Source organism: Semicossyphus pulcher, unplaced genomic scaffold (assembly GCF_022749685.1).
Source record: "Semicossyphus pulcher isolate SPU_LCO1_2020_fin unplaced genomic scaffold, fSemPul1.0.p SCAF_22, whole genome shotgun sequence".
In the NCBI taxonomy this organism is placed as follows: Eukaryota; Metazoa; Chordata; class Actinopteri; order Labriformes; family Labridae; genus Semicossyphus; species Semicossyphus pulcher.
Genome location: NW_027211696.1, coordinates 14,527,315 through 14,549,031, shown reverse-complemented (window position 1 = coordinate 14,549,031; position 21,717 = coordinate 14,527,315). Strand labels below are relative to the sequence as shown.

Genomic DNA, 21,717 nt, shown 5'->3' with positions numbered 1-21,717 from the left:
ACATTAAAGTCGAGCTGAAATGGCATTTCAAGAGTATCTAGCTTCCCAGATCGTGACGTATTTCCGAGTGAAACAGGATGTGCAGGTGGGACATATCATTAGAGGGATTTGATTTGATCGTTGAGAAGTGGGCGTAGACAGACGTTCTCCACAGCGCAGTAGCTAGCTAACTGACCGAGCGTTCTTGGTGCTCTGCGGCTAAATGTTGCAGATTGATTGGTTGAAATTGTTTGGTGCTAACTTACGTAAGCACGCGTGAAATTTAATTTTACCGGAAGAAAAAGTGATCAGATTTTGATATAAGAATACAAAAAAATTGATTTTCTGAAATTTTTTTTGGCCTATATTGTCAAATAGATGCACAATATTACCGGGGATGTGATCTAAAAGGATTAAAATGACATTTTTCATTTCGCACGTCCCTCTATTTTAATGTATTTTGGTTTCCACCAACTCATTTTTAGAGCTTTTTAGGGTTTACGTAAGATTTTTCAAACGATTAAACTGAAGTGTAATTTACACCAACTATAGTCTTTAAAATCGACTTCAACACTGTTGATAACTACAACCATTGCAAAAAAACTGTAACAGGAAACCTGAGGTAAGCAAGGATGAAATTTCACAGCAACTCTGTCTTTGCAGACTGATTAGACCTCATGTTAACTGGCGCACACTTCCCTGTCTCTAGCTGCATGCCTTATGAATCACCCCTCGAGGTCCCACCCTTGTAGAGCACAGGATGCAACCTCAACCCACACCAACATATTTTTAGAGCCAATAAACTAATGCTACACCTTCAGCTGGGTGCACCTGCAGCTGGGATTGTTTTAGCAGAGTAAACATTGCTTGAAGGTTTTTTCTCTGCTGTTGAGCGAACACACTGTAATATCTTGTTGAGAGTTAAGCTGTGCTTAACCTGAGGGAGCTGTCTCTCAGGCTGCTGTGGGACCAAAGAAAGAGTTTATCTGAAGCTAATGCGAGGCTTCAACAGTCTTAATTAGATAAATCAAGTTCAAATTAAAGTTCAAAATTCTGGTAATATAACAACATGACTCATCTGATCGTTTTCTTCAGCACACATAAAAGTCCATGAGTCAACAAAGACTCAAGCATGATAGATACGCGTTTCAAAATAAGTCAGCAGTGTGAAGAAAACCGCAAAAGAGGATCCATCACTCTTGCATCATAACAGAAACATGCATGTTTGTGGCTCTATTTGCTTGTCTATTTATCTTTTTTATAATGCTACAAGTTTCTTCTGCATAATTCTTTTTACTCCGGTTTAAATAGGCCTGTTGGTCTCATCCAAGACAGACTTGTTACATTAAAAATACAATGTTTTATTTGACTTTGAAGGAAAGAACCTTGTCCTGCTGTTATTCCTCTTTAGGTGGAGACTCCTCATTACAAAACAGCATTGTCAGTCAAATAAAAACATTGTTTCCTGTTGGTTAAAGGTTAGCATTTCCTCATTAAAATGTCTATAAAATATTTTTTATTAATGCTGATTCAGTTTTCTTTAGTTGTTTACTTACATTAACCCAAATGTTTCCAACGAAGATAAAACCTGGAGAAATTTTGTACAAGGGAACAATGTGATTCATTTGGTCGCCTGTTTTCTGGTGAGTAAAAAGTGTTTAAGTATAAGTTAGCAAACTTTTTACGTTAGCTAACAATACTTGCGGCTATTTCATGAGACATAACGTAATGTAAATAAACATAATGCGAACTAAAACACATCACCTCGTCTGTTGGTGCTAGCTTCATCAGCAAGGGTATTATTTATCAATGAAGACACCAAATCCCATGATACCACATTACTACATTATCAAAGTACATCTTCTGTCATGAGCACTTTTTACATTGCTGTTTTGCCACAGAACTGTGACGAAACTCTGTTACTTCCTCTAATGCCAGCTCAGAGGCGGAACGACATCGTCCCACCATCCTGCCGCAACTGGCAGTGTAAACGGGGCTTTTGTTTTGATTGAGAGACCCCTAGTAGCAGAAATAATATAGTGTGCCTTTAAGGTCAAACATGAGGCTATTGTGTTATAATGGGTCGAAGTAACATCATAATAAGCACAATAAACCTAACAGTGCACCTTTAAAAACTAATCAAAGCACTAAGGCTGATATATTTTAGTAACTTTTTTATATCTAAATAAATAATATCACTTGTTAATACTGCAGGCTTGAACACAGACTTGTGTACTCTCACTCTGCTACTCCCTTCCTTTCTCACGCAGTGACTTAATTCATTTCAGCACACACACAGTCACACACTCTCGCTTACTGTAAATAGTCACACCACCCCTCTCTCTCTCTCTCTCTCTCTCTCTCTCTCTCTCTTTCATGAAGTCACTGCCTCTCGCAGCCACTCAGTGCCGGGCTGACGCTGAAGCAGCGCTGTGGACTCCACCACAGTTGAGGATCACAGGATCTCTGGAGCCGCGGAGAGTCTCCCCTCTGCACGGTCCGCTCAGGTTGACAACTGCAGCAGCCTGCCCCGAAATAAGCCCGCATGGAGACACCACCAAACCGGACAGCATGCACCTCTGAAAGCTTCAACACACCGTCTTTTGTCTAGCCTGAGGTGGGGGGAGAGAAAAGTCTGCAGGATCACTTTTCCTTGAGGTGGACCGAGCGTGAGAGGATTTTTCTCCTTCTCTTCTTTTTCGACCAGGCTGTTACCTTTCTCCTTCCGCCTTTCACGGTCCACTGCTCGATTTTTTTTGGACTTTTTGTTTCCTTGGGAAGAAAGCGCCACTGTTCCCCTGAGTCTACCTGCTCGCTCAGCACCCATGAATTCGGATAAAAATGTGTACCTCGGCAGAGACAAAGGCATCATGCGGAAGAGAGCATTGCTCCTTCGGAAAGGTTGCAGCTTTGAGATTACCAGGTACGTGCTCTTTTTTTTTTGGTGGGGGTCGTTTTTGTCTGGTTTTAGTGGGCGAGCAAAACGGCTAGACTATCCCAAAGAAACTGCAATCTCCTTCACAGAAGTGGCCACACGTAATGAGTGTGCCTTTCACCTTGTGGGTTGGTGATTTAGCCAGGGTATTGTGTGTGTGCGCGCATTGAGCGGAGGAAAGCCCCCAAACATGTATGTATCCAAGGAGATTGTGGCAATAAAACCGCCTGTGATTTTTAAAAAAACTCTGGCTAAAATAATAACCAGATGTCTTTTGTTTTTTTATTTCATTTTTGATGGGAAAACCGTGCGTTTACATCTCCTCTCGGGCTGTCTTTGGAAGCGTTACGCACGGCTACATTCCGTCTGCACCTGACTCTGCACTGTTGACAAAGCTGCTTAGTGGCAGGACGCTGCCAGACGTCATTTAACAACCAAAATCAGGTGTTGATTGGGCAGTCCAGCAACCCCAGCGCCCCAAAGCTGCCCAATCATGCGCCACAGAGGACTGAAGCTGTAAATATGCAGGTTTTTGGTTCCATCCAAAAATAGCACCACTACAGGAGATGATTTGAGGGATCACCTGCTGTAGTCTGATACCCCTGGGGCACAGCTGGACCCCTGTGAGTCTCACACACCCTGAGGCACCAGACACATGAAGGCAGGGGGTCTTGGTGGCAGGTAGACCCCATAATGTGCAGGTGATTTGACTTCTCAGCGTGGTATAACTGTGCGAGCCTCCTGGAGGTTTCAGAGATGTATGGCCTCCTGTGGGGCAGCTCCATCAGGATGACACCGACTGTATGCCACCGAGCCGCCTGTGTTGTGCATCCATCAGAGGGTTGTGTGCTGGTGTTTGGGCCAGTTATAGCTGCTGCATTTGAAAGGTTTCACTTTTACTGATGTCACACCAGCTCCTTCCTCTTTGCATAATCAGTAACTCCATATGTGGGGATTGTTTGCCAAGAATGGTGAGAGCAAGCATATTAGCGTCGGAGCATGGAGCTAATATATGCATTCAATAAGCCTGGAGCTGTTTTCATTAGAGACGCAACAAAAGTGTCTCTTGATACTTGATACTTGATACTGTGTGTATCCTTTGATGTTTGTGCGCTACATTTCGCATCACAGAAAACTACACTACTCCAAGAAATTAAGGGAACAGATCTCGGTTAAATTTCATTTAGTTCCAAAATGAGGCACGGTTGTATTTGTTCAAGATAAGACAGGAGACATTTAGCAATCCTTTCAGAGAATATCATCTAACTTTTGACTCTGACTTTTACAATACACAAGGTGTGTGCTGCTTTAGTTTCTTTTGAGCAGTGTAGTTTATAGGGGTGGGATAAAATATCGTTATGGCAACATATATCATCCTGACTCATGCAAAACCATTATCAATAGGCTGGCGCCAATTATCGATATTTTAATGTACAAATAAACTGCGCTCTAAACCGATTGCCATGCCGTTTGCCTCACTGCTTCACTTCGTGACTGCTTGCCTTTTGGCCTTTCGTCACACAAACGCAGCTTTAGGTCACTGAAAACAGATCTTTTGTGAAACTCCGTTTCCATGGAGATGCGTAGATGGGGTACACGCCGTTTTTGGCTCGTGGCATCAGGCTGTGTGGTGAGGCATCACATATGAGGTGACATTCCTTGCGTGACAAAAACAGTGATGCTTCTAACCTTGGTAACAGGACTTTTTACATGTTTACACATATTTGTACAGTTACTCGTCCACTATATTGATATATCGTCCCTCTTCCTCGATGCGCCATTGCAGCCCACCAGGTTTTCTGGCAATAGATATTTTGATACTTTTGATTGGCTGCAATTTTATTTTTCTTCTTTGCACGGCGGGGTTACATCGGCGCCTGTTGGTGTGGCATTTGTTTGTGTCGTGTTTTTGCGTTTTCGTGTGGACGTGGATTTCTTTATAACCACGCTCGTGTGGACGGGATTTTATTTCGAAACAAAGGAGGGAAGAACATGACATGGCCTGACACCAAATTGCAGTGAATAAATACATTTGTCCTGCACTTTACCTTTTGAGGGGCTTTGTATTCTTCAGTTAGTATTGCGCATCGTATCGTGAGTGACCCTGCGATTCCCAGCCGTCTAGTTTGGGTCTATTTTGAGTGAAAAAGAAACATCTTGGAGCACAAGGTGACATCCAAAAACGGCACATTAGTTTTCTCTGACCTACAGTCCAAACCCCCCAAATTGTGAATTTGCTTCACTTAAAGACTTAAGAAAGTTGAAATAAGATTATAGTTATCAAATTTCTTGCAGAATTATCATCTCTATATCGACTAATCGACCAATTGTTGCAGATTATATTGCCTGTATTGGACTATTGTTTCTGGGCACATCACACCCCCTCCCCTCCTTTTACTCCCACCTACTGAATAATTTCCTGCTATTTCAGACGATCTGCGGAGGTGTGCAGAAGTGCAGATTTACTCTCGCTTCATTACTCTTATAGTGAGAACTCCGTCTCACTGTGTGTGTTTGAGATGTCTCCATCCAGGCTGCCAGGTCTCGACTTTCCAAATAGAGGCATGATCGGGGTGTACGCGGGGGCGAAATCTGGCCAGCTTCGTGCCAAACACTTACTTTCAAATTACGCGTCCCCTCTAATGAGCTTGATTTATCCAGTGTAGGATAATGTAGGACCCAGAGTCACCCTGCTGTAAGGCTTCCTGGCAAGACTATCTCTCAGACACTTGCAGTTTAACAGACAATCAATCAGAGAGCTACTGCATGGGGGAAGTAGATTCTGCGCTATACTGAGGAGGCCTGAAAGACACTCAGGTTAAGAGCCGCTGCTGAGGAGTGTGTGTATAATTTATTGTGCTGCAGAGATGCAAACAGACCTCAAATATAGGGACAGCTTCATAAGAAGACACACAGTCGGTAACCTGTGTGTGTAACACGCTCAAACACACACACAATGGCGGGAGTGTTTCCATATGTTTGCTTGTGGATGTAAGTCATGAGGTAGTTTTATCCTGTTGTTGATCTGACCTCTTTTTCTCCTCCTGGCGACAGACAAGTGTGACACAATGGTGGAGGATGGACTCAGGTCCTTAACACTAGTAGAGGTAGTGTCATACATTACAAATCCAACGTAGGTTAAAGTACAGAGGTGTTACTTGGTTTCCACTAGTTCATCGTAGGTCTGGTAACATATGTTTAGCTCCAACCAGGCTAAAGCATCACATATTGTTTCAATGTGTTTTAAAATGCTTAAAGAGGGGTATTATGCTGTTTCACAATTTAAGACGTATATATAATTTTACAATCAATGTGGGTGAAGTTTCAAATCTATATGTAAAAGTATGTTGGAGTAATCCCCAGGCTTCTCAGCTCAGTCTGCAGGCTGCTGTGAACGCCAGGTTTCACACAGTTTTTTCTACATGCTGCACTTTGTGACGTCACAAAGTGCAACCCAATCACTATATAGATGGACGACGTGTCTCCATCTGTTCTCATTGTACGGAGTTGATGCCTAAATAGGCGTTGCCATCCTGCGATGGTGACATCATTTGGAGCCAGAGTCTGCGCAGTAGAGATCGGCAGGCGACGTCGCCGTAGCCACTTCCACAAACCAAATCCCGCACACAGGCGAGTTTAACAGCAGAGCAGCTTCTCTGTGTTGGTCTGAAGCAGACGTTCACAGATATGGAAACTTCAATGACTGTAGTGATTGTTTTAGTTACGTCTCCTCTCGCCGTTCCTCCTCTACTCGGCTAATCCGGAGCAGATCGGCTGCAGGAGCTGTATTGGTCAACAGAGCTGTCAATCATCCTTTTAACAGCATCAAATAACTAATTAAAAGCAGGCAGGCTGTATGACGTTAACTGCAGCCAGTCAGCAGGGGGCACTCAAAATGTTTTGGCTTCACTTTTAGGGAGCTGTCATGTCGTCCATCTTTTTATACAGTCTGTGGCGCAGCCTCAGCAGACTTCGGAGAGCTGGCCAATCAGTGGAAAGTGGGCTTGTAGGGGCGGGGTTTCTTAAAGGGACAGAGCTGACCAAGTCGTCTCAGGCCGAGGCTGTATAAAAATGAGGAGTTTTTTCAACTGAAAATTATGCTAAGCTACTCCACAGTTATCACAGAGTGAAATATATTAAGCTTGAAATTAACATAATACCCCCCCTTTAACTTTAACTAGAATTTCAGTGGCCCAGCTCAGTTGGGTACAAAGATACAATAGTTGAAGAGGTCAGCAGCAGCTTTTGGTCAAAACATGAATGAATAAAAGAAAAACAAGAGGTCGGAGGTCAGTGTTCGTAACCTTTAGTGTTCATTAAGTGATGTGAACACTTTACACTTTGACTTTGAAAGGCTGTCATGAGGCCTTGATTTAGGGCCCTATTGGCGGGGGCCGCTGCCAAACTATCCCCTGTCAAAACATACTTGTCTCTGGGCCTAACAACTTTTCTATAAGCAACACAATGTTCCCAATTATTAAAAGAAAAAGAACTCCTTCTGCATATTACATTGTTAATAGCAGTAGCACTGTCGTCTCATAGCAACAAGGTCTAGATACGAACCTGCCGGTCAGCTTTGGTCTTTCTGTGTGGAGTTGTCATGTTCTCTCCTTGCCTGCAGGGTTTTTCTCTGGGTACTCCAGCTTCTCCCCACAGTCCACGTAATTAACTGGCTATTAGTGACTCTTAATTGTCTGTAGGTGTGAATGTGAGTGTTAATAGTTTGTGTGCTTCTACATGTCAGCCCAGGTGGCCTCTCGCCGAATCGGCTTCAGCCCGACGCTACCCTTTAAGGTATAGATAATCAATGGAAAATTGAAAGATTGTCTGTAATGGTGCTTCTTTACATAAGAAGCATTGGGCCTAAATTATTTAACAGAACCATTAGAGAAGTTAAGAGAGGGAATCAGTCTTTGGAGGGACAGCTTACAGCGCTTGTGTAAATGTTCTTTGTTGCTATCGAGCACTGGTGTGTGAGACAAAACTAAACTCTCTGTCTGCTAATTGAATTATCTGCTAACTGAATCCAAATACAACATTATTCCACATTTCAGCAAGAAGTTATCAGTGTAAAGTTGTCATGATCTGTGCTAGTCTCCAAACATGAACTCGCTTTGGGATAAACACATCACATCACATTATTATGTCTGTCTGACTGTGTTTTGGACACTGCTCCATGGTGACTAAGCCTTATCTAACAAAGTCAGCGGCCTGCCAGTTGGCAGATATTCTCTCTGACAGCAGGCAGGTAGCTGCAGAGCTGCTGGTGAAGCAGAAAAGTTGAATGGCCTCAAACCAGTTGTTTGGTCATTTTCGCTCTGTTACAGTGAGCTGGTCGCAGGAGGTTGATGGCTGTCAGGTGTCTGTTCTTGATGTGCAGTACAAATGTAAACAAGCGTGTGTGCGTGTGTGTGTGTGTCGACATCTTTCTGGACACAAAGGGGAAGTTAATCGATTTGACACATCAGCGTCTGCTAGCAGTTCATCAGGAGTGTAGAACTGAAAAAGTTGTATAACGTGTTTTGTGACTGCCAACAGTGGATGTGCAAAGTCTGATGAATTGCCTCAAGTGATGTCACTTGAGTCAGATCGGTTAGACAAGAAGACTACAAGTTGAACATGAAAAAACTCTAAAGGTGTGGCTTTGGTAAGAAGTGAGGTTACCATCTCCTCGTCTCTACTTGAGGCTAGTGGCTCTAGGCTACGTTAGCCGCTACTAGCATAACACACCATCCACAATTTAAATTAATCTGATTGACAAGCCCTGACTTTTATACACTAGTCTGTTTACAGGTCTAAAAGAACTGTTTTATATGATACGAAAGTAGTTTTTTTTTATTGGGCTAATATGTCTAAAACATTGCCTCGTGTGATGTCACTTGAGTCAGCTTCAGTCAGGGCTGAAGACAACAAGATTGAAAATGAAAAATAAATGTTCGGAGTGAGAAAGAATTGTTAAAGGCTAGCAGCATGAGGCTAAATTAAGCACCTATTATTATATCCATCCATCCAGTATCTTCCGCTTATCCGGGGCCGGATCGCGGTGGCAGCAGGCTAAGCAAGGTGACCCAGGCGTCCCTCTCCCTAGCAAAGTTTTCCAGTTCCTCCTGAAGGATTCCGAGGCGTTCCCAGGCCAGACGGGATATATAATCCCTCCAGCGAGCTTTGGGACTGCCCCAGGGTCTTCTCCAAGTTGGATGTGCCCGGAGGCATCAGAACCAGATTCCCGAACAACCTCAACCGGCTCCTTTCGATATGAAGGAGTAGCGGCTCTACTCCGAGCTCCCCCCGGATGTCCGAGCTCCTCAGCTATCTCTAAGGCTGAGCCCAGACACCCTCTGGAGGGAACTCATTTCAGCCGCTTGTGTCCGCGATCCTCATTCTTTCGGTCACTACCGAAAGCTCAGGAACATAGATGAGGGCTTGAACGTAGATCGACCGGTAAATCGAAAGCTTTGCCTTCAGACCTATTTTTATAACACACCTGAATCTCTACCTGAGCTGTCTGCAGTTGGGTTGCATTGTGAGTAATGTAGGCAGCAGGTTTTGACAAGGAAGAAGAACACGTGGGATAAAAAAAGAGGATATTTTAGGCCCCTTTTTTGAGTGCCCATTGTGAGTCTGACAGTTTTATTGAAGTGCTAAATCACTGCTCTGTATTTTAGCCTATCATGCCGGTGCATAAGCAAGCACACGCAACTTTGGGCACGCTCTTTGCCCTTAAGTCTTGACAGAATGAGAGTCTGGCTGTCCTCCAGTAACAACAAATCCGCACCTATTTAGTGAATTTTTCCATTAATTTCCACAACAATGGCTGCACGTCTCTTTGAGGCTATCAACCCCGCCTGTCACCGAACTCAGCTTTGGCTCGTCTCAAACCACTTCCAGTCAGCTCCGGCTCCTTGTGTGTGAATGAGATTAGGCTACATGGTGACACTTGGAGGAGCCAAGAAATCACTGGCTCTGCTCAGACCACGAACTGGCAGAAGGAACATAACTCTGAGAGACCGAGCCAAGGAGGCGAAGGGAATTTATGTGGAAGAAGTAAAACAAATAGTGAGCCAGCAAACATACAAACACTGGCCGTCGGAGATCTTTTCCTACGAAGCCCGTAACACTTGAAAAAGTCTTGAACTCGAAGGCAGCATCAGCAGATTCTGATGCGGTGGAAACTAACCTCATTGTCTGGAATCTATTTGCTCTCGCTTGTCAATCCATAACAGAACATTTGTAGTTCATTTAAGGAAAGGCATTCGCTGGCAGGGAGCCGTTCGAGTACGTTACCGCACCATGAGGGAAGAGAAGCACATTCATCATCAAGCTAACGCAGAGAAATGTGTGAGCAGAACGTGTTACTATGGGTTAAATTTGTAACACAGACATAACAAATCCGAGGAGATAAGGAGCTTGTTCACAATGAAGGAAGGGGAGATTAGGTTTGACGGACCGGTGCCCTAGTTGGCTTTGAAATGTGTGCCGCTGTTCGTTAATCAATCCGGCCCCTCCTTGCTTTGACCGTCCAGCCTCGGAACAAAAAGCCTCTCATAAAGCAGCAGTAACGTCAGCCTGCGACTGTAGCAGAGCAAAAAATAGACCCTTGGCGGGCTGCAGCAACCGAAACTCTCACAGACTCTTACAATCCCTCGCCCACTCATCCTCCCTGAACTTCTCACTTCGGAGGCCATTTGAGTGCACTCGCTTTGAAATGCTATCAGTGTCTTCATTAACCTCTCCCGCTGCCAAACCTACATTGTTTTGCGCCTGCTGTTGCCAGGAGCTTGTCAGTTTGGCGCGAGACTGGAGCCAGATGTAGCTGAGGTGTATCGTGCTGCGTTCAAGTGCAAAGTGAAGGAACAGTTGAGGGATTTAAGCATATGTGCCTTTTTTAAAGAGAGGAAAAAAAGTGAAGGAAATATGTATTAGGGGTTTGTCTGCTTGTGGTTGCCTTGTGAAGCTTTTACAGTAAACTTCAAAGCAGGATGTGAATGAAGAACATGTGTCGTGACTGTCAGACGTAGTTTAAGCGCTGAGAAACAGACATGAGGACAGAGCCATAGGAGGAACGGAGTGAGAGTGGTTGTCAGCCGGGGTCTCCCTCTGCGTTACAGTCCCAGGCCCCCAGCAGGAAGCGTAATTGATGGAGTAGCAGACATTTTTGCTGACTCAAAGCAGTCCTGTATTTGCATACTGTGAACATTATGTAGCTTTCACACGCACAAGCACACACACAGAGTTTTACAGTAGTAGTCATATGAGACGAGAGAAGTAGAAGCAGTTGTAAATGGTGGTTTTAATGATGGTACTCGCTGTTGTCACTTGATGTGTTCCCGTATTCGTGTGAGGTTTTTTGCACCGAGTATGTGTCTGTGTTTTCTAAGTGTCTTGTGGTTTTTACCTCGCTGCAAAACAAATTTCCCCTCAGGGACAATGAAGTTGAAGCAGTGCAGACTTTTAATTTGACATCAGGGTTTTTGCTAAAAGAGGAATGCTGTTGTTTTCCTTGGGAGGACAGCCAACGTTTGGTAGTAGCAAAAAATAGCCATACCAAAGTCCATGGTGTCGTTGCTTTTAATGTCCAACGAATAGTCCACAAACCAAATAAATTTGGTTCACAATCATAGAGGAGTCAGAACAACAGAAGATGTTTAAATATGAGAAGCTGGAACCAGTAATTAGAATAGTTAGCATTGTGCTAATATAGCACTGTCAGCCTCACATTATACACATTTTTGCACATTTTTGCACATTTTTTGCAGCTGAATCAGTGTTAATTTCGTTAAGGAAAATGCTGGCGATAAATGTTATTTTTTCCATGACGAAGACGAGACGTTGACAAGCTAAAAATAGAGCTTTGATAATAAAAACTCTGACGACACGTATGTTTTGTTTTGGTTGACGAGACGAGATGGGACTCAAATGTGCTCACAGAAAAAGGGGCATTTCTTCTGCACAAAAAGGAGCGATCACCGGCTGTCTGCTTCAGTCAGTCTGCTTAAATGAGAAGCGATGATTAATAAAAAAATTTAACGGTAAATACCAACACCGCTGCTGTACATAAGGCAAGAGAGGAATGTGCAGTATGTGCTGCTCTAACTGCACAGCTTTGTTCTGTGGTTTTACGCGTAACGCTATGGTTCCGGGAGTTTCCATATACACGTATAACCTCTGAGGATCTATATTACCCGTGGAGAACATCGTCAGGAAACAATTAATGTAAGGACGGATAAAAGGACTTTATACTGTATCAGGCTAATTAAATTAGTTTAAAAAGAGAAAACGTTTCGACTAAAAGTGTTTTTGTTGACTAAAAGTAGCGCAGACGGAACGTGCTGGACACGGATCCTGTTCGATCCAGGCGTAAGACTAAATCTAAAAGCTGCCAAAAATAACAGTGATCCGTTTTGTACCCTGTATTCTTCTTCCTTGTCAAAACAAAGCACTTATGTTACCCACAATGCAGTTTGTCTGCCAAAAGTTGGATCAGAGTGTGTGATTTGTTATGCTAGTAACAGCTTATGTAGCCTCTAGCTGTTAGCCTCAAGCAGATATGTGTAGCGGGCTTCAAATGACTCTTGACTTCACTTCTTCCTGTTCAACACCTTCAGATATTTGTCATTGTTGAGCTTGTAACTTTTATCTTGAAGAAGTGACATCACTCGGGCAAATTATCAGCTTTTTTTTAGCTATTCTTCACATGTAGCAGAATTCCCAGCACGCCTGTAAACAGACCTCAGTGTGTAAAATCGTGGCACGTGTAATTACCTGGCAAAATAGTTGAAGATTTATCGACTAATCGCTTAAGCTCCACAAAAATGTAGCCTCCAGGAATGATGGTTGCGTCACAGCTTTAGAGCCATATTGTATCACTTTCATGATTTCCATAGAAGGCTGTATTTGGGAAATTGAAATAGTGTGCGAGGCTGGTTCTGCTCTGCTCGGCCGTACAGTCGGTCCCTCAGTGAGGTCTGATAAACACCGGACTGTAATCACTCCCATATGTGTCTGCATAGCTCAGCACAAGCCGACACAGTTCAGCCATGCGCACAACGCAGCTCACGAGGCTCATTTAGGCAGAAAAATAGATTCAAATTACCAGAAGAAAAAATACACACAAAAAAAGAGAAAGAAAAATCCCTCGCTTGATTACAGCCCTGTGTAAACTTTAACTCTTCTACGGGAACATCTGCTTCCATTTAGGGCTCTAAGACACATACCTACACATTAAAATGCACTGTGCACTGCTCCGGGAAAGCTCGCAGGCTGGAAAAACATTTCCCATTATAGTTGGCCGGCGTGGAGCGAGTTGTACTTAGAGCAGGGTATCGGTTGAGATGCAGCCAGCCCGAGCACAAGCCACAAACCACTCTCGTATACGAGTCATATTCCGGGTAGTTTCTTTTTTCTCAAAGTTGTATAAACTTGCTTTTTACCACGGCCTGTGTCGCGGATGACGCAAAGTGAAAGCGAGTGCGTGTTGAAGTATGAAAGATCAAAGGAAGTGTGCACAGTATGGCCACAGTCTGTGTGTACACTGTGAGCTGCTTCACGCCAGCCCACTGCCCCCGTCATAACCCTGAAAGAGAGATCCAGGAGAGACACAGGAGGAAATGGAGCCTGTGAAGGGGTTACTGTTGTACATTTTTACCCTGCGGTTTGAAGGGAGGCCGGCCAAAAACCTCTTCTTGGTTAGAACGAAAGGAAGGGAACGAGGTGGAAGTGCATTTTGAAACTGAGAGTAGAAACATCTTGGAGGGGTTTATTTTCAGCACAGGTTGTTCAAGCTGTTGAAGTCTGGAGATTCTTTTTTTAAAGGTTATTTCCCCGACTGAAGGCCTCAGTTAGATTGGCATATGAATCATATAACATGTTGCTATTTCTTTTGAGTCATTCTTGTTTTGTAAAACTCAAAAACCAATATGAAACACAGGTGCATTTAGCGCTGATGTGCTCCTTTCAGAGGTGAGCGACAGTCCAACAACATAAAACAATGAGGCAGGGTCCGATTTTACAGAATAAAATGCCTAATTAAATGTTTTTAAAAACTTGTATAAGGAACTGAAGTAGGTGTTATGATGTTTTTTGGGGTGGGAATCGGACAGCAGGAAGCAGAACAACAAGCTCATACCTTTACATCAAAATCAACAAACCTGCTCAAAATGACAATGCTAACATGCTAATACTAAGCAACGCCAATTTTCACTATGTTCACCTTCTCAGTTGAGCGTAGTAGCATGCTAAGTGCAGCAAAGTTATGACAGTTCATCCTCTGGTGACCATGAATGTCTTTACGTCACAACGGCCACAAATGTCAACATGATGGTAGTGCTGGACGGAAAGTAAGGGGGTCACAGGAAGTTAGAAGTATACATCCTCAGGTGGCCATGATTGTTTATACTAGATTTCATGTCAATCCATCTCATAGTTTTGGAGTTATTTCAGGCTTCACTAAAAGTGGTCGACCAACCGACACTGCTGTCCTCTGAGCCGCGGAGCTGCTAGCATTGCTAAAAACATGTGCATTGCTATTTTTTCAAACTGATGGTTGAAGACATTTTCCATTTCTTCTATAATGATGTAAAATTTTCTAGTTACTAATCCTTCCAGGTTATAATGAACATGTTATAGTCTAAGGGCCTGTGTCCACTAACTAACGTTTTTTACGCTAGCAGCGCACACAACCTCAATTTAAGAGCGCTTCTTACTGATGCTTACTGCACTGTTGCTAGGTTACCACAGTTGACTCGCAGCACTCCCGCTTCCCTTGGAAGTGACCGTTAAGTCTGTTTTAAATTGCTCTGTATGCTTAAACCCCTTGAAAAAAAGCATACAAGGAGCTTATAAAATACATGGCATTGATGTGTAGTAGTTTCCCCTCTAAAATATTCACATGGGGTCATTTAAAGCTCCTGTGAGGAGTTTTATGATGGTTATGAAACAGACTGAAATTAATTCTCATTACTCTATATGAGCAACAAAAGCAAACCAGACCATCAGCGACAAGATTGATTATTTCTAAGTAGTTATTTTTAATGCCTGAAACTGCTGGTGGGGGGGTAGGTGTCAGATGGAGCGATTAACTGCACGCTGTCTTTGTTTACATTTTCCAGGCAAAAATTTAAAGTGAGTGATACATTCGACTGTTAAAGAAAGCAGGATGAGATTTTTGTTAAAGCATGTACAGGACAAAATCAGCAATGAGATTAGGTACAGCTTTGTCCACAGGGGGCGCCAAAATCAACACAAAGCGTGAGTTCCTCACAGCAGGTTTAATATTTGCTTTTATTCAAGGTAATTTTACAAAGAAAACATAAAAACTATGGAAACGAATCGTGTCCTGGCGTTAGCAGCAGTTCTACACCTGGAAATTGTACCCTCGCAAAAACTAAAGGATCAGCTTCACTGCCATTGTTGTTGACAAAGTTGAAATCATAAATCTCGCCACTTCATGATTTCGATTGGTCGCTGAGGGAGAAACGAAATTGACGAGTGCGGCGGTGTTCCAAAAGTTGAACTATTTTCAACTGAGAGTCCCGTGAGCGTAACGATAAACAGCGTTTTTTTGCGCTAAGGACTCTGTTAGTGGACACAGGCCCTAATGGCACAAAAGGAACCTGATCAAGTGTTTGTGTGACAGCAAGGAAGACCAAATTCCAAGGTACGGTTTTAGTGGTTATTGTCTTCTTGAACCAAGCACATGCCATGTCCTTAAAGAACAAGATATACCTTAAAAAAGTTATCCATATTTGCCATATATGACAGTATGAACAGCATCATTTTTAGAGGGTAGGCCTGAGCAGGGTGAAAATATGGAACAAGGAAGAATAACATGTGGCCACACCTGGCCAAACACCTGCTTTCTGAGGTTCCACATAAAATAACAAATAAAAAAAACATGGTTCCAACAATGTCCAAAGTTCATCAGAGGACCTAATCTCCCAGAATATTGGGATGTTCCCCTATTGCCCTTAATATCCTTACCTAATTAATGCAGAAGAGGCTAAATGTTATTTAAATGTGATAAAATTACAAATAACTGCGTGTTTTCCATATTAACTGATACACAATACAGTACAGTTTCTCTTAATTTCGTTGTGATAAAAGTTTGAACCACAAGAGGGCAGACTCTCCCTGTACAAACAGCGATGCTGCCACACGGTGGAAGGACTGCGGTTGTGAGAATGTCATTGAAGAAAAAGAAGTCACTCTTTGGATGTTTAGTGTTAATTGAAGCTTCCTGTGCAGCTAAACCTTGAAGGAATCAAGCTGAGGAGTTGAAAGAACGATTTTTTTTGAAGCAGATAAAACGGTAGAGATTTTACAAGCCTGGTACAACACTTCAGTCATTCATACTTTTCCACTAGGAGGAGTTAGTGCACAAAGAACAAATGACATTTGAAGAGTAAGTGGACCCAGGTTTCATTCATTCACAGACAACAAGCCCACTGAGTTTCTCATTATTGTTGTAGCTCAGACGTACTTAAACGTCCCTGTATTCATACTCGTATCGGCAGTAATCAGGACTACCGTGTGCTTTCAGTGTCCAAAAACTGTACGGAAGAACACGCAGGGCACATGCAGCCAAAGGGCGGAGGGCAGATTGTTGTCCTGGGGCGCTCAGATCGTTTCAGACAAAAGGTTAATTCACCTGATCACGTCTAATGAGAGGGCCATCATCAATCCCCGACCGTCTGACACTGTGACATTTCACAGAGGCCACACGGTGACCTGCTGGCATTTAGGACGCGCAGGAGCCCAACAGGCCGAGCTCTGAATCCAAATCATCTGTTTGTATGTGTGCGCGCATGTGGTTATGTGTGTAAATAAGGGAATACGTCATGTACAATTAAACTAAGGAACCTGGAATCAGTTTAATCTAAAACTAGTGTTGGAAGAATCACTCAGATCTTTAACTGTTAAGTCAAACACAGCGACTTCGAAATACTGGCTACAGGAGTCCAACTAACAGAATAACACCTGATCATTTTGTCGATAAAGTTCAATTTAAAGCAGCTCCGAGGAATGTTTTCAGATTGCTTTTTTATGCAACCAGCGTTTTAAAACCCAAACAAATTCAGTTTACTGTTTATTCTTATGCTTGGAAATGTAGAACAGATAGACAGACGGGGAAATTTAGGCATCCAACAGCTTACAAGACATATGAAATCACACATCTGTCAACACAAATTCCCCCCCTTAAGCCCACTTTAGAGACAAAAATAAAAATAAAGGCTATTAAAATTACTCCCATACTGCTACTTTGAGTAGTAGCTGTACTGAGGTGGTGCAAATTCAAACTTGATGATAAGTGCAAAAACGGTGCGGTGCAGGTGTGCATTAAAGTGATGAGCAGAGTTGGTGCAAAAACGGTACTGTGCAGGTGTGCATTAAATTGAAGAGCAGAGTTAGTGCAAAAACGTCACGGTGCAGGTGTTCATTAAAGTGATGAGCAGAGTTGGTGCAAAAACGGTACGGTGCATTAAAGTGATGAGCAGAGTTGGTGCAGAAACGGTACGGTGCAAATGTGCATTAAAGTGATGAGCAGAGTTAGTGCAAAAACGGTACGGTGCAAATATGCATAAAAATGTTTAACCATAAATAAGTGAGCGTTAAAGTGTCTTAATTCTTTTGAGTCCCGGTGTGAATTCGCTTTTCAGAACGACATCTGTCGCTCAATGAATCATCTAATTGCAGCTCTCGTTATTGCAAGTAAATTTCCGAAATTCAAACCTCTGCTTAAGCAAAAGTACAGAAGTATTATTAGCAATAAACAGTATAATGAAAGCAAGTGGGGCGCTGGTTTAGATCAGTTGAGCAGCCCCATGTACAGAGACTACAGCGGCCAGAGGCTTGCCTCCAGCCCCCGGCCCTTTGCTGCATGTCATCCCTCACTGTCTTCTCCTAATATTCCCTGTCTATCTCCAGCTTTCCTATCAATAAAGGCAAGAGTTAAAATAAGTCAACTTGCTGATTTTACAGGAACTAGGCTGTTCTCAGCCTACTTTTTACAGCCGACTTTTATAATGTTATTATGAGTTTTTTTTCCTCTGATAAACCAGTTGGTTTTACCTTAAACCATCTGTGAAGGGGAAATAACTCTTTGGTGAAACTGCTAACAAGTCCCATATGAGGAGTGCTACTACAACATAAACCACTGTTTTTCTCTTGAGTAATGCATTTTATTAGTAAGTATTAAACCTTAAAAGCAACTATTATGCTCCACAGTAATACATACGATAGTTCCTTTTGAAATGTAGTGGAATAGAAGTTTTAAGGAGCATAAAAAGCACAAGTGCATCAAAAAAGTTTTGTTCTTAATATCATGAGGGCGCCAGTTTAGCTCATGTACAGAGGCTTTAGTCCTTGATGCGACAGCCCCAGGTTCACCCTCTGCATCTTTTCAAACACTATCCACTGTCCTCTCACTTAATAAAGGCATAAAAGGCCAAATTTATTTTATATATTTAGTTATCTTCCAGCATTGTTCAAAGCTCCACAGGTGAAGCTAAACGTACTCTTAAACTCACTGTTTCCTGCTTGTTCCGGTGCGTGCTGCAGGCGCAATAAAAGGTTGAATCATAGTCAAATGAAGCCATTTATCATCACCGCTTCCTCCTCCAGGTTACACATTACCCAGAGACAAAGCCTCATCAATGAACAGTGACATCATGGCAGCTCCCTTGATTTGCATGTTGGATGTCTGTGACAGATAAAACACCCTCAGCTAAACAATGTGTGTGTGAATCTTCATACATCTCTATCCGGTGTCAGTAGCTGCACTTTTAATCGCACTCACACACACACACACACACACACACACACACACACACACACACACACACACACAGTAACAGAGGCCTTGTTTATCCTGCGCGTGGGAAAGGTGCCTTGGTCAGACACGGCTTACTCACTGAGACTAAAGGGCCGGAGTGGCAGCTGTCCAGAGAGAAGGCGGCGGAGCTCACAGGGATTAGCACACTATTGAGTCGAGCGCTCCTGATCCGCATCATGCAGCTCCACGGGCTTCCACTGCAGAGGCTAACGTGCGAGTGCGAGTGCATGCACACTCTTTTTGTGTACCTGAGCACCACAACTCTTACTGGCACCGACACAAGGATTGCACCCACGCGCTATAATGCTTACACCTACGTTTGATTCCTGATCTTTGAAGTTTTATTCGTCTGGGGAGCTGAAAGCCTGGGATAGTGCATCCCTGCTGGGTCCCACACACACACACGCTGGCATGCACAAGAGTTTAGGATTGAAGGTTATAGTTTATATTTCACTTTCTAGCTGATGCTAAGACTCGAGCCTCACTGGGTATTCAGCACAGTTAAAAGTTACTTTTGAGGGTGTGTGATCCCTTTTAAGTTTGTTTTAACAGCAGCTTAATGACATCATGCAACACCAAGTATGTTGACAGGTACTGTCTTTAAGGTTGGGTTAATCCATGAGCAAATAGCGTGCTCACAGAAATACAAGGCGACATTCAGCCTGACGTGTAATGGTTGCATCACTTCATTATGAGATCACCAACATTTTAAAAGTTACACGTTTCTGCTTTTTGTCATCATAAATAAACGAACCTTTTGGTCTTTCTAACATTGTTGCAGACTACATAGTTTAAATGGACTGCACTTATATATTACTTTTCTTGTCTTCCGATTCGGATCCCATCGGCTACAGTCTGACGACGCTATAGTCTCTGGGCGCAACAGTGAACATGTCGGGGCATGTAGCCGGCGGTTAGCGATAAACGACTTCCTTTTCCGCATGCTGCTTTGTTTACAGAAAAAGAAACTCTTACTTACTTTAATTAACGAGCCAAAATTTCAACATCATGATGCAGATTAGTAAAAAGTTAAAATGAAGCTTTGTCAGGTCTGTCCTCGAGAGGAGAAGAAAACTACTTTTGAATGGAGGTCGGATCAGTCATTTCTGATGCATTCGAGGAAGTCGGTAAATCTAAGCGCTGAACGTCTTTCGTGTCACAGCATCAAGGGAATTTATCTCAAGTTGAATTTTAGATCTAGAACGGATTGTTAACTTTTGGCATGCAAATGTCTGTTTGTAGAGATTAATAAGAAGCTAAATCCTCATGGACTGTTTTTCCTGCATACGCAGCAGCATGCTGATACGTGATTGGTCAATATGACTCGGACTACAGGCGTAGTTCAAACAGTGCACTTGCCTTCCCGGAAATGTCCCCGCCTACAGATTATAAATTTCTATGTAGAATCTGTAAATCGAGATTACAAATCTTCAGAGTAAAAGCACTTTAACACTACATGTCACATTCACCCACTCACCCCCAATCTCCAATCTGGGTCACACTCAGTCATACACTTATGGCTGTATCTTCAGGAGTCTTGCTCTACATGTAGGCTTCAGCAGCCGGGGATTGAACCGCCAACCATTCAATCAAAGGACAAGCCACTTTTCCACTGAGCCACAACCACTCATTTCACAGCAAGGTTAAAGCGTCACCTGTATTAGCATTAAAGGAACCCTAGGGATTTTTTTTTTTTTTTTACAATGGTATGTTTACCTTCTTCTCTCACTAAAACATTTAGGCTACAGTATGTGTTAATGTGTGTTAAATTCAATACATATAAAATATACGTATGTGTTAAATTAATTTCCTTCCTGTCAATTATTTACATAATTATTGGAGGACTTCCACACATACATTGTTAACATTAGGGCTGCCATATAAATCCAAATTTATCAACATCACCTTCTTAAAACACACAAAAAAATATATGAGGGAATGATTCAGCAAAAGAAGGAACTAAAAAAATGTATTCATATTAATTATATTGGATATATATGTATTAATATTGGATAAAAGAAGAAGAAAAGAAAAGTTTTAGTTGTACCTTTAAAGTATTTTAAGGACCAAACAATTAATAAATAAAAGAAATTCTCATTACACCAGTTATTTCTCTCATGGCAGTTCTGTTAACACATTCTGGATGACACTGCAGCTCCTAGGCCACATTAACAGTCTGATCTTTGAACAGGAAGTCTTCCCCTTCTCACTTCCCGTGTTACAGACGGCTTTCACAGACGTTAAAAGCCAGACGCCCTTATGCAAAGGCCATGTGAGCAGTGCGTGTCAAAGTGTGACAATGGGAGTGTGTGTGATGCACTTGTGTTTATGCAACCTGATGAATGTGTAAGTGTGAAAGGCCTCGAGGCTCTAATTAGAGGTGGGGGTGTTCAGGTGTCTCAGGTTGTCTGTTTGTAACTGGATCCCGACTTGAGAAAACTGAGGCTTTATTTTCCGCGGTGTCTTTAGAAGGGATTTCTTCTCTGTTCACGCTGTCGTGGATTTCCGCTGCATTTTAACATGAGCTATTTAAAGCTAGTCACATTCAGAGACAGAGAGTAAACGTCATGTGTTGGTAGCTGTAGGTGTTTTCCAGTGGTGTGGCGTGCCACAGAGGGGGGTTTCTGCTGATTAAAAATTGATGAGCAGCTGAGTGCTGTGTAGCCCGAGCCGAGCATTCCTGCACTCTTTCATGTTGTGTGCGTGTGTGTGTGTGTGTGTGTGTGTGTGTGTGTGTGTGTGTGTGTAGACTGAGGCTGGGCCATTGTGAAGGTATCAGATTTACCTAAGCTCTCGTTTCGCTATTCTGTGTGTGTGTGTGTGTGTGTGTGTGTGTGTGTGTGTGTGTGTGTGTGCACACAGACAGTCAAATATGAAGTCTGTTTTGACATGTTTCTATGGGAGACCACAGAAGCCAAAATTGAATGCTTTGCATCTGCACATACATGAATACTAAATGCATATACAAAAACAT

The 21,717-nt window shown here is 42.7% G+C and overlaps 1 protein-coding gene across 2 annotated transcripts in view; it reads left to right on the top strand.

Annotated features, from left to right (window-relative positions):
- Positions 1-2,478: 2,478 nt before the first annotated feature.
- The window catches only part of garnl3 (GTPase activating Rap/RanGAP domain like 3), an 89,139-nt gene continuing 69,900 nt past the window's right edge, over positions 2,479-21,717 (top strand). For both annotated transcript variants that reach the window (XM_069673551.1, XM_069673550.1), the window contains exon 1: positions 2,479-2,902. In XM_069673551.1, the coding sequence (XP_069529652.1) occupies positions 2,805-2,902 (98 nt within the window). In that variant the 5' untranslated portion in view covers positions 2,479-2,804. The remainder of the gene's footprint in view (positions 2,903-21,717) is intronic.